Consider the following 13835-nt stretch of genomic DNA (forward strand, 5'->3'; position numbering starts at 1 on the left):
TGAAAATACGGTATTCCAGCTAAGAGATTTTCTTTTCTAAGTAAGACTCAGAATTAAAGTGAGCTGGTAAAAAGGAAGTGTTTACAAAAAAAAATAATAATAAATAAAATAAAAAAATCATAATAATAATTTAAAAAATGCAAGCCCCGCAGTTGAAGGGTGTCGAGTTTCACTTGCATGAGACAGCGCAGGACAATTCTTCATCCCCGGCTATTTTGCCCTCAGGCGGACATCTTATTAATACAGCTAACTTTCAATTTGTGGCAAAATGGCAACCTCTCTCTTCAAACTGCGTTCACGTTCTCAAGTTCAAGCACACACGTTAGATTCAGTTAGCATGACCTAAACCTGAAATATCACATGCCTTGACTGGAGCGTCTTCCCCATGCAAATAAGCAAACATACATTTGACTGATGCAGTTACAAAAGCCTTGCGGAGTTATTACACAAAGGCGCCAACGCGAGGCATGCAAACTCTCAACGATTAAATTTATTACGCACAAAGTACCGATGGGGACCCCACTTGATTTAGCAACGTCTGTTTTACTAATGCCTAGCCCGCCCGTGGTTGAGGCCGTTATCAGCTCTGTGCAAACACTACGAAGAGTCTTAACGCACTCCAGCACATGTCCGCACCGTGCACTACTGCTTGTACTGAATGAATGGAGGAAAACTTTACTCGTCACTTGACAGAAATGTTGTATACTCATTCCAAACTGCAGCAGTGTGATGACGATAACCTCGGAACGGGAAATGGAACTTGTCACGCTAAATAAATAAATACATCTAAATAAATACAATACAGGCAATGCAACTACGTCGATATCAATTACAATTAATTTGAACTAGCAGCAGATGCTAACACAAATAGCATGTAGCTAATGGCTAGCAACTAGCATGGAAATGCTTGTTTTTACACTTCCTATTCCCTCCCTCTCATCATAAACATTTCAGAGATTTATTTCCGAGTTAAAAATTAAAAAAAAAACAACAACAAAAAAAAACATTTTTTAAAGAATCTTCCATGAAGACTTAGTAGAAATTGTTTTATTGAAATTCTGTAGAAATTTGAAATTTTATTGGTTAAAAAATACATAGGAATTTAAAACACTTTCTCAAACTTAAGTCAATGTTACACACACACACACACACACATTTTTAATGGTCAAAATCTAGGAATTTATTGTCATTTTATATGACTTTGATTGATAGGAATTGAAAGATTTTGTGATAATTTCATAGTAATTCAAGCGTTTTATGAGAAGTGTTCACCAAATCTCATCTGAGTATTACAAGACAAATGTGTAACAGCACAAGGAAGGCAGAAGATTGCGAAGTTTTACTGTGCAAAACTCACATATGATGGCGGCGGCGATGAGGCGGACGGCGTAATAGGGGGCCGGGCAGGTGGTGAAGAAGGGCTGGACCAGGTAGGTGGAGAAGGTCAAGGCGATCACCGCCTCGCATGGCCGGATCCACGATCAACAGCGACGTCCACAGCCTGCGGAAGAAGAATAAAAACCAGATGCGATAAGTGAGTCATTACAGGAGTGGTCGGACAAGTTGGTGCTACATACCGAATGAACGCCAAGAAGCTGCCGAACGCCTCCAGGATGTACGCGTAGGACGCTCCGGATTTACGGATGGTGGTGCCCAGCTCGGCGTAACACAAGGCGCCGAACACGGAGAAGACCCCTCCCACTGCCCAGATGACCAGCGACAAGCCGAAGGAGCCGGTGTGAAATAGCACGCCCTGAGTCGGGTAACACGTTCAAGGGTGGTAGGCTGAGCAAGCTTGGCAAGTGCAAGCACACCAGCAGCTTTGCTTAGCAGGCTTTCTATGCATCTGCTTGATTTATACCATGCTACCATAGCTCTAGAATAGTAAGTAGAATGGGTGATCCGATTTGTTCATTCAAAATGTGAATAGGTCTTAGTTGCACCTTTTTTTTGCTCCTGATACTGCTTTTTCCTTTTGTTTGAACAGAGAAGTTAATGTTCAAATGTCAGAATGTAACTTCGTGTTGGAATCAAATCTTTAAATCAACAAGTGGCAGCAACTTTTGCAACGCATCTACGATCACAAGCTGACAGTGGCGCAACGCCAGGATGACGCAATCAGGAGCCGGTGCGGTTATTTCCCCCCCCTCATTCCTTTACCTTGGGTGACACAAAGATCCCGGAGCCGATCATGTTGCCCACGATGAGGCAGACGCCGTGCAACAGGGAGATCTCCTGCTTCAGGCGCATGCCGTCGCCTTGGGACGCCGTGTCCGCCTCCTTCGCGACCATGCTGACGGGCTGCCGACTGCTACGTCCGACGAGCAGAGAGTAAAGCCGCTGCCAGAAGTGCTGTAGAATGATGGGTGGGGATTAGAGAAAGTGTGTGTGTGTGAGAGAGAGAGAGAGAGAGAGAGAGAGAGAGAGAGAGAGAGGAGAGAGAGAGAGAGAGACTGTATCTGCAGTTGACTGGCAAGTTTTCAAACATTTCCAGATAGGGACACCTGTGGAATGGCGAAAGTGAACTTAAAAATGGAAGATTCCAACCAAAATGGCAGACTTCCCAGTGTATTTTTGGACATGGCTTCTTGACACTTTTCTACTCACGATAAATACATCTACCAAATTCCGTGTCGGTACCTAGAAGTGGCTTTGCGGTCTGCTTCGTCAAGCATTTCTAGAGGGCCTGAGGGACGCCTGGTAAATCGCAAAAAAAGAACCTAAAACGGCAGCTTCCGACCAAAATGGCATTTCCATAGGGAAAGATCATTTGAGATGCAGGTGTTTTGAGTTATGAGTGTGATCACAGAACAAATTCAACTCATACATCAAGGCAGAACTGTACCGGTTAACTTGACTTTGTACTTGCATGTTAAAAAATGAGTTATTTTAGATTCCTTACACAAAGAGTGGCTGATTGTTTTCACTTTTTCACAGTTTTTCAATTAGCGAATTCATTCACTTGACATGATTTCCTGTGGAAAAGTAAGCTTTTGACATTGCTATGGAGGAGCTTTTGGCCTTTGTTGACATCTTAGGGTTGTCAACAAGATGAGAGGTCTATGAGGCGTGAAGTTTCAGTTTGTGTACGCTTGCATGTAGGTGGTGGCTTAGCAGGTAGTTTCGGGAGGAGGGGGGGGGAAGACTGGATTAAAACACAATGGTCACCTGACACAGTCTGCCCGGAAGGCTTAGCTGGAAAAAAATGAGTTTCAGGCTTTTTATTGTTCATTGAAAAACTCGAAAAAAAGTTTTCCCTAACATGATGAATAATTGTGATTAATAATCGTAATTACAATATTGATCAAAATAATCACCATTAGCATTTTAGCCATTACGGTGCATCCCTACGAATGCTACAATACATATGGTCATTATACTTTGGAAAAGCAATTTATTTATTTAATTATGCTTTTATAAAATACAATGCTATATTTCCTTTATTATTCTCGTGGCTGGAAGGGATTAAGAGCATTTCAATTGGTTTATATGGGGGGGAAATAAATTAGAGCACAATCGCATTGTTAAAATGAATATTTATCTGAAATGTTATTAAATTTGTAAATGCAGATGTATGCTTTCGTATTGATTCGAATTCGATCAGTCGTGCAATGCTTGGGGATGGCGATGACGTCACGGGAAAACTTTTTTTTTCTTTTTTAAATCTGTGTCTGGTCGTCGCACCCTTCCTCACAGTTGACGATTAACCGAGAGCAAATAGAGGAAAACGGGGAGGAGGGACTAACGATTCGCTACGTTTGCTCCACGCCGTCCAATAATAATCCCAAAAATAGCACAAGCGACAAGCTAACATTTAGCATGAAGTGACGCCATATGCTTGTGCGAAAGGATGCTAACGCGTGGAATGCTCGCTCCACTGCTTCCGGGGGGGATTTTTTTTTTTGGGGGGGGGGGGGGGGCTCGTCCGCGGTACTCGAGCAAGACCAAAAGGATGCGCTTGTGTGACAGAGAGAGGAGAAAGAGAGTTGGGGGGAGGAAAAAAAAACTAAACCAACATACCAGCGTGTGGGTCCCAGGAAGGAGAACGTGAGCAGAGGCGCGCGGCAGCTTCTTCTTCTGCTGCTGCTGCTTCTTCTTCTTCTTCTTCAAGATGTTCGCGCGTGACGTTAGCTAGCAGTTTAGCCAGCTAGCCCCTCCTCCCCAATTCAGCAGCCATATGGGCTGCTTCCTTGCTCACGGTCACACTTGGCCGACATGAACCATGACGTTTTGATTATTTTTATTTTCCAAAAGACGAACCACGTGACAGAAGTTTACAGCCAGATAAATTAGTCACCATGAGTGCTTCGGTCGCTCAGGTAATATAATCCTCGCCTCCTCCCCCAAAAGTGCGGTTAGTCCCTCAACGCAGGTATTAAATACATTGCTTAAGACACCCAATTGTGTAAAACTCATAGCAGCACACATTGTGGCCATAATTTGGATTTTTGCATCACCGACACTCTTGTTTAATTTAGGTTCTCAAAAGGAGGATGGGAAGCCAAAATGGTCCAAAACTCATTGGATGGCGCTTCACGGCACAGATGGAAAATGACCATCACCTGACCTGAATCCGACTGAGCATGCATTTCACTTGCGGAAGACAAAACTGACGGGAAGGTGCCCCGAGCAACAACAAGCAGAAACTGAAGACAGTCGCAGTCGACGTCTGGCAGAAATTTGCCCCATTACTTTTGGCCCCTTAAAAAGTGGGAGACATACAATATGGTCCCCAATCAAGTCCGTTTTGGCCTATTTAGAGCTTTTTTCCAGAGCCTTCGCCACTCAGAAATTTGAAATCAATCAACATGGTGCCCAATCAGGTCCAATATAATCCATTTTAGAAGTTTTTCCCGACGCAGGGCTGCCCAGAAATGTCCTTAAGACATCCCAAAAAAGCTAATAATTGCCCTGGGCAGATGAGATTGACATGGCAACACAGAGGCAGAACTCTGATTGGACAACAAAATCAACGTACACATAGCAGAAGCAGTGCAGCCAGGAGAAACGCTATGAAATAAAGAGAAGAGACCGGTGGGCATAAATTAGTTTCATTTTCTGACTGCCCACACCATATATTAGTATTTTTAATGGCACATGGATCCAAAACTACAAAAAAAAACTAATATATGTATACGTTCAAAATAGCAGTAATAGAACTGCATGCAGGATATAGTGTACCTGACGCTTGCCTTGCATCAGACAACCTAACACGCAGCAAGTGCTGGCTTTTATTGTGAAGGCCCGGGCGGCACCCGCGCCACCCGCTTCCTGCCGCTCATAACGGAGCAGCAGGCGCACTGGCAGCCCCCCTTTCTCTCTGCTGACTCAGTGCCTTAGCAGCAGTCCCGCACATCCCCGAGAACGACCGGCAGCATCCTCCTCCGTCCAGCACCGCAGACATGGCCAAGACTGCAATTGGTGAGCCTTTGGAGATTTATTATCGCCATCCTTTATGATTCTTACGATGATGTGCATTCTGTACACGTGCGAGGATGCTGGGAAGGGATGCGGCGACACCCATCGCACAAAAGGATGCCGAGGAGCGCTCGAGTGGGAGCGGCTCTCCACGTATTGCGCATACATAAGCCAAATTTGTGTATTGAGGCGTTTTCTCATGATTTATCATTTGCATGCAGCACCTTTTTTTTGTCTCCTCCTGAATCCACGTCATAATCCGTACGAGGCAGGAGTCAGGCGATGACCCATATTTGACACCTTCATCAAACAAATCAAGCAAGGTTAGAGATATGTATTTGTTTTGCCTTTATTTAGGCGTTGCACCAGCGCCACCTGCCCCGTATCGCCTGAGTCACGGCGGCGCAGCATAATGCAGAGCCAGCGACCCCACCCAACGTCGGCCGTGTCCCCCCGCACCCTCCGCTCCCCACCCTCCTCATCCTCCTCCCCCGAGCCCAGCAGCTTCGCCCAGCCATTCTAATATCCAATGTTCTCCTTTCATGTCGGTTTGTGCTTTTGATTTTGCCAAAAGTGATTTGTATCGCGCTCGGATGCGCGGTAGGGTGAAGTATTTTTACGGCCAACTGGCAAAAATTCTATCAAATCCATCGGAAATGTGCCAAATCGAATACAATAGCGTGTGTTTCAGGCCTCGGCTTTTGTACGCCGTGATCCTCGTCCGTTTAGCATTAGCAACACTGTGATCAATTTGAGTTTTAGTGCCGGCGTCTGGACCGGTCCCCTTGGCGTTCTGCTTGAAGAGGCGCTTGACGGACGAGGGGGGTGCACGCAGGCAGACAGCGAAGAGGGGCGCCGGCGTCCCTGGCCCTTTATATATTTATTTGCCGCCGCCCTCCATTCTCCCCGCACGTCTCGGCTGAGTGCGGAAGGCCGAGAATGGGAAGGGAAGGGCGCGCTTCCGGCCCCTCGTCTTCATTTCACCCTTCATTTTTTTAAAACTGACGTTTAACTGTAAAGCGGTCCGCCGACTTTCCCTAAAAAAGCCGCGCACCCCCTTCAACATCCCGAGTTTCTCGCTAGACTGTAGAACAGGAAGCGGTGCGTCCATCTCCCGTTGACATTCCGACGGACTGTAGACTAGAAAACGCTGCACACCCCCTCGAACATCCCAACAGATTGCAGACTTAGAAAGCAGTGTGCCCATCTGACTCGTAAACGCCGCACCGCCTTGAAACGCTCTTCCAGATTTGAGACAAGAAAGCGATGCGTCCATCACCCCAATACGCACCGCACCTCTTCCCACGTGGTGCGACGGTATGAAAGTAGACCTTGTTCCTCTCGCTCGCTCTCTCTGATATTGTGTTATCACTTTCCTGCGAGATGTCTGCGGTCGCGGGGTTGGTTGGCAGTTGCACGAGGCAGATGATAACTGCCTGTTGGTGCGTGTGTATATGAGACGTCGCCTAAGGGGAAATAGGCTGACGCTTCTCGGAGCAGCCATCACGTTGTACTTGAACTGCCGACATCATCCCGACAGATTGGAGGCGAGAATTCGGTGCGCCAATCTCCCCGAAGAGCTGCTTTTTCCTGCCCAATGTTCGATTAGGTGCGGTCATGCAGCACCGGCTCGTACACCCCCACCCCAAGCCACCCCCCAATTCCCTTCTGGTCCTTTTTGTCGCAGCCGTGCATTTGTCAGCGAGGTGCACTAATCGATGCCGGCTTGGATGACTATTGCTCTTTAAAAGGCGGCCTGAGCGGACGAGATGATGACATCAGCGCATTCATCTGAGGGGAAAGACGGCGACTTTGGTTACCGCCGGCTACTCGCCACACGGCATCCGAGTGACAAGAAATCCCGCACGCGTGTTCATCATGACAAAATCAATACAGGAAAATTCAAATCCCGAAGGGCCGCAAAATGAACGTTTCAATGAGTCAAAGGTCCATTTTCATCGAGGTCGGTCGGGCCAACTGCGCTAATACTGCAATATTTGAAATAAAGCTGATATAAAATGTCATTTCAACTTTGATATAAATTAAAATAAATAGTTGAATGAAACAAAACATGACCCCTGTTGTGAATCCAAAATAAATACAGTATATCAGGAGGGGATTAAGAAATGTTTTCTTTTCAAATATAAACGAAGGACCACAATAAAGAAGCAAATGTATATTGGGGCTTCACACTTTAGCAACATTTACGCAGTTAACATTTCATTTCCTGAAAGTCAGAACGCAACACTTCTCGTCAGTTAGTGAGCGTTACGCGTAACTTTCATGTAAAACACTCCAATAACGCATTCTTGTCCAACGAGTCACGGCTAAGCTTACAAGGCGCTACTCACTTTCTTATTGACGCGCACAACCGAATGGAATGCTTTTTTTTTTCATTTTGGTTTGAAGGTGCCATTTTTCTGTTTTTTGGGGGGTTTTTTTTGTTGGGAATTTACCAGAAGGCAACCAAAATGCAACCGGGTACACAAGATTTGCCAAGATCGGGAGCTTTCAGAGAGTGGGTTTGACGATTTGCCATGAAACATGAACCGCTCCTAATTTGGCCCCACAAAGCTCTGACCTTGACAAAAGTGCAAAGAAGCAAAGAAGGTGCCCTCTGAAGTGATCCATACACGCTCCATCATTTGCCACAGCGCCGCCTCGTTTGTATTGAGTTAATTCCACGGTGGACCAGAGCAGACTTGAAGCTCTCAGAGGGGGGAGGGAGAGGGGGGGAATCCGTCCCTCAAGCGGTAGATGGACCGATCGCGACTTCCTGCTTGAAGAGATTGATGCGCTGTTCGGTTTAGGCGATTGATTGAAACAGGAAGTGTGGCCCAGCCACGAACATTCCAGTCCAGGACAGATAGTGAGCACTCATTTTAATATCCCCAAAAATCTGACATGAATAATTTCAAAACCACATTATGCAATGAGTTTGTGTTAAGTATATATGAAGTTAATGTTAGCTAAACATTAACTTATGTTAATAATACTGCTCCAAAAGAAAATATTCACGAGCGAGTCAGCGTTTTGTGTTTTGGGAGTGTACTGACCTTGACTGTGTGTTTTTTGGCACCCGCTCCGCAGTACGCTGCGACGCCATCGCCCATATTAGCACTTTGGCATCGCCCGCGCCCTGCAGGTGGGGCTTTCATTCAAATCTCAACATTTCGCTTTTGTTCTCCGGCGAGGGGTGCCTGCTTCCCTCCGAGGGATTAAAAAGATCCGCAGCGGGACCGCGATCGCATCAAAACCCCTCAAGGCCTCCTAACGGATCGACCTCAGGTGGAAGCACTTTCCTTTGCTAATTAGCGGACCTTGCGATTTCTTCACACTTTTGCAGGCTTGTCACGCCGTCAGTAGGCAACGCGCAATTAAGCGCTGTGTGCCCGTGCGCTCAGTGGGGGAGGTCATTTGAGAGAAGTGCTTGTGGAGCTGACTGACAGCTTCCAGTGTACAGCGCCGAATGCGCACGGGGCATCATTACCCTCGTTTCCCCCCCAAGCTGACAGTTCCGATTGCTTCCAGCGAGAAGGAAGTCCATGCAAACGTAAACGTAATCCCTTTGTTGCAACGTGAGCGAAGGCTTCTCGGCCCGACGAAGGCGTCGTAACAAATACAAATGATGGAAGGTGATGTGTGGACCTCCTGAGGGCGGGACCTGCTGCACACATCGCAAATCCGCTCGGGATTGCAGCTCGTGGAGCCGAGTTTCGAGGGTTTTGCGTTACATGGCGAATTTGGGCCCACAATCTTGGCAATTTATCATCTGCCTGGCGTGACCGCTTCCATTTCCGTGGTCATCGGGTACTTAACCTCGGGAGAGATGGTTCAGGTTCAACTGGAAAAGGCCAAAATACTCCAAAAATGGCACCCAAAAACCAAAATGGCCGTTGACCTGTGCGTTTTAGATGATTTCCTACATCCTGCCATGAAGATTTTTGGGGTGGCCGTCAGGTGAATTCAAAAGAGGAATCGGTTCAGGTATCAGGTTCACTTTTTCCGTACTTTGCGTACCGCAGGGGTTGGCGACCTACGGCCCCGTGAGTGCATTTAATCCGGCCCGCTGTGCAACTGTGAAAACAAGTCAAACCTGAACTGTTATTAAAGACCACCAAAAACCCTCAACCCACAAATTCTTAACATATGCAATATCAAACATTTCTTTCATTGTACTTTGTCACACGAGTGCGTATGGCCTTTGGAGGAAAACCCAAATTGGTCCATGATGGGAAAAAGGATCTCTGACGCTGCTTTCCACACTCGTTGGCCACTTCATTAGGTACACCTGCACCAAGTCATGATTCAATTTTGGTCTGGTGAATTCGCAAGAAGGATTTGGTTCAGGTGCGACCCGTGAATGTGGCAAAAATCCTCAAACACGCATCCTCAAACCAAAATTGCTGACTACCCGTGCGCTTCCTCGCAAAGGTTCTGTCTTGGTTTGTTTTTTTTGCGTGACCTGTCATGATAAACACGAGTGCCGGATTCTGTGTAAATCAAGACGCGTTGGCGCCGGATGCAAATGTTTTCTGACACTCAAGTCTCATGGCAAGTCATTGTGGTTTTTCATCGAGCTCGGCGCACACTGTTCGATGAAAACTCTCGGTCTGTGGCAATATATCGCCGCCCATCTGTCGAGTATATCCTCTTCCAATTTGGTGGCCATCGAGTAAATTCCCTTGGACGAGTCTGTTTAGGTAGGACTCCTTGAAAATTCTCCAAATCCCCCCAAAATGTCCTTTGGACCACGTGACTATGACTACCTGTGTGTTCCAAAGTGTTGTTATCATTGTGCGTGCTGACATGATGATCACGTGTGCGGGATTTAGTGTTAATCAGAGGCGCTGCAAATATTTTCGAATAATCCGGCAAATACTCCTGAGCTGGTTTCGGCAGTCCTGCAAAGCTCTCGTGTGCCGAATGAACTGTCTCAGCCTGATCAAATAAGGCCTCTTTGAACTCAGCAAAGATGTAAAAAAAAAAAAAAAAATTCATAAAAAAACAGCTTCATAATTATGCATAAGCCAATTCACAGTCGCTATTTACAGAACAGCCGAGAGGCAAAAGTAATAAAAAGAGGGGCGCAAATCATGAGGTGAAATCAAAGAGGCCCCTGGTGGAAGACGGCGGCAGCGTCAAAATGACACCGATAAACACAAATGGCCACCCAAGCTTTTTTTTTTTTTAGGGGACGTATGATGAAAAACATCAAAGTGCTCCCGTGGCGGGAAATGTGGGTTAATGAAATTCCGTCCGTCGTGTTTTGGTCTCGACAGCTTACAAGGAGAAGATGAAGGAGATTTCCGTCTTCTCGCTCATCTGCTCCTGTCTGTACCCCGACAGCCGCAAGAACGCCCTGGGCGACTTTGAAGGTAAGCAGTTGCGCATCGGTCACTCCAGTGGGCGGCAATTGAAAAGATTTTGTCCGCTATACGCGCGAGTCCTGATGTCAACGTTAAGTGTCAGTCACCGCAGTGAGAAGCCATTCAAGTGCGATATGCACGAGTCTCCATGTCAAAGTTGTGCATCAGTCACTACAGCGAACTGCTCTCGAAGCCGTCCGTCTGTGTCGTTCGCCCAGAGCTGGACATCAAGCCGATCAACAAGCGCGCCTCGGGCCAGGCCTTCGAGGTGCTCTTGAAGCCGACGTCGCCCGTGTCGGACGCGGCCCTCTGCGTCACCTCGCCCCCCAAGAGGGACATCTCCCTGGACGACATCCAGAAGAAGCTGGAGGCCGCCGAGGACCGAAGGAAAGTAAGGAAGGAGCTTCCCTTTGCCTCCATTGAGCCTGTTGTTCAGTCAGCCCAAAAATCAAAAATAATCGATAGTCAACGATCAATAAGACTTACAAGATAAAAGGCCCCGAGGCCCAAGTATGAGATTCACACAAAAACACAATTAAAATGCGAAACAGCAGCAGAGCCATTGTGAGCTTTTGATTGATTTAACAGATGTTTGGACTTAAACCATTATTGTACTAAACGTTGAGAAGCAGTTTTATGGCTCCCGCAAAAAAATGATCAAAAAACGGAGTTAGCCCACTTTAGCTGTCAGTGTCTCCAACTCGGTCGATCTCGCGCAGTTTCACAAAGCTCGCCGCCGCTTTGCCACCAGCCCTGTTTTGATCGTTCCTATTTGTGATGCGCGGCAGTCCCAGGAGGTGCAGGTGCTGCGGGCGCTGGCGGAGAAGCGCGAGCACGAGCGCGACGTGCTGCTCAAGGCCATGGAGGAGAACAGCAACTTCAGCCGCATGGCCGAGGAGAAGCTGCAGCTGAAGATGGAGCAGATCCAGGAGAACCGGCAGGCCTACCTCGGCGCCCTCATGGAGCGCCTGCAGGAGAGGGTGAGCCGAGCACGCGCGGCCGCCTCGCGATCTGGCCAAACGCACTGCAGTAAATCGCTTCCGTATTGAACACGTTCTCAAAATTGAGCATCAGTCACTACAGTGGCCACTTATTAAAGCCACTTTCTGCTGAGTGCATCAGTCTTGGTGTCAAAAGTGCTTGGTGTCAGTCACTCCAGTTTGACTTTGGAACTAAGTCGCATGATTTGCAATGTGAAAATTGTGTCCTTGTTTTTTTCCCAGGAACTACATTAGTTTTACTGTATGACAACAGTTAACAGCATGACGGCTCTGAAAATATTTTGTGGCCACAGTTTGACCTCGGTACAGATAAATTCACTTTGACACACGAACGCGAGGACGGGAAACCAAATCACTTCGGGTTGGACTAATATGTGCTGACTTGCGTGTTTTTTTTGCAGGAGCGGCACGCTCAGGAGGTGCGCAGGAACAAGGAGTTGAGAGAAGAGGTGACAGCGTGAGGAGGCCCCCACAACCCCCAGCCACCCCCACCCCACCAATTTCTCCTCCCCTGGGTCCTAGTGTCCACCGTTCTGGAAAACGCCATCATCTGAACCCCTACCGTTCCTTCCTCGTTTCCATACAACATCCTGAGACAGTGGCACGCACACATGGGAGGGTTTTGGAGGGGTCATTCATCATAACGAAAACATAAATCAGCCATTCTTCCCAACAACAACAACAACAAAAAACAAGAAAAAAAAAAAAGGAATTTGATTGCCAGAAAGTCACGGAAAGCGGTGGTGTAAATACTTCTTTTTTTCTTATATACAGTACAGAAAGTATTGATTGCGGTGCGACATTTTTCATTATCTTTATTTTTGTTGTCGTTTTGTGGCTTAGGTGTTTTTGTGGTGAGTTTGCAAGGACCCCTCCTCTCGCCCCCCTTTCTCGTTAGCATTTAATGCTAGGCTAACATAGCATAGCATCCCGATCTCTTCCTTGTTCACGCGTTTAGCATAGCACACAGCTAATTAGCATTTAGCAACGCTGCAGAAAACAAAACCCGGAATCCTGCGAACCCCTCCCCTTCGTAACTCGCTTTTAGCAGGGAGGAGCCACGCCTGAGGTTGAACCCCATTGGTTGGTACCGTGTCATGTGACTCTTTCCATTAGTGTGTGCGTGTGTGTGTGTGTGTGTGAGACCCTCTCTCGCTCTCTCTTTCTGCATTACTGTACATCTTTGTCAAGAAAGCTGTGGTTAATAAAGATTTGGGGTTCATTGAAAATCATGGTTTCTTTGCACTTTATTTGCAAGACTCGGTATGCTTTGGATCATGAGCTGTTCATTAAGGTATATTTATTTCCACATTATACCATAAAGATTACATATTACTTTTAAAATGATTAGCATTTTCCCAATGACAAAAAGTTTAGAATCGATTTTAATTTGTTGCAGTAGCGCGTGTACCCACACGGTGGTGACAAAGGTCAAGTTTTCAAGAAGGCGCTCAAAACGAGGGGTAATTATAGAACAAAAACGATCGTAATTGATATAATTTCGCACTTCAAACCATCGCCGATCTACAACCAGGTCAAGAGTCACAATACGTAAAGAAAAAAATAATATAATATTGCTTACTTTAGCAGAGGTGTTTGTTTAAAGGTCTGTTTTTCAGAAAGTAGTTTGGATGACACTTGTTTATACAGGGGGCGGGGGGGAAATAGTACAATGTTTTTAATCGCAGTTAGGCACTTAAAACAGCACAAACACATTTAAACATATTGAGCGAGTAAGAGCAACATATAATACAAACAATATCGTCCAAACAGTATTAAAAAAAAAAAATAATAAATATGCGATATCGTGGCGGATTAATGTAAACAAAACTGAGTGCCATAATTGTGTGAATGGTGTAGGTGTACCTAATCAAGTGGCCGGTCCCATCTACTCGTTGTGAAGGGGTGCGCAAGAGGGGTTGGGGGGTGTTTGGACGGCCGCTATTATCCAGGATATCCCCTCCTTGTTAATGGCTTCCTGTGTGACAAACACACAACAACAACAACAACACACACACACACATGAATTGATTCATATGAGAGCACT

General features: G+C 46.4%; 2 protein-coding genes across 2 annotated transcripts in view; one reads left to right on the forward strand and one right to left on the reverse strand.

Moving 5' to 3' along the window:
- The window catches only part of si:dkeyp-120h9.1 (Y+L amino acid transporter 2-like), a 13493-nt gene extending 9240 nt beyond the window's left edge, over window positions 1-4253 (reverse strand). Inside the window, 5 exon segments of the mRNA XM_061664319.1 lie at window positions 1358-1466; window positions 1468-1501; window positions 1578-1753; window positions 2161-2352; window positions 4021-4253. Coding sequence (XP_061520303.1) covers window positions 1358-1466; window positions 1468-1501; window positions 1578-1753; window positions 2161-2292 — 451 coding nt within the window. The 5' untranslated portion in view covers window positions 2293-2352; window positions 4021-4253.
- A 1032-nt stretch (window positions 4254-5285) lies between these two features.
- On the forward strand, window positions 5286-12505 carry stmn2b (stathmin 2b). The gene is made up of 5 exons (XM_061664320.1): window positions 5286-5421; window positions 10701-10796; window positions 11006-11178; window positions 11576-11767; window positions 12190-12505. Exons 1-5 carry the CDS (start codon window positions 5403-5405, stop codon window positions 12247-12249), a joined length of 540 nt encoding a protein of 179 aa, XP_061520304.1. The 5' UTR covers window positions 5286-5402; the 3' UTR covers window positions 12250-12505.
- The last annotated feature ends 1330 nt before the right edge of the window (window positions 12506-13835 follow it).

The sequence above is a fragment of the Phycodurus eques genome, chromosome 20 (genome assembly GCF_024500275.1).
Source record: "Phycodurus eques isolate BA_2022a chromosome 20, UOR_Pequ_1.1, whole genome shotgun sequence".
Lineage (NCBI taxonomy): Eukaryota > Metazoa > Chordata > Actinopteri > Syngnathiformes > Syngnathidae > Phycodurus > Phycodurus eques.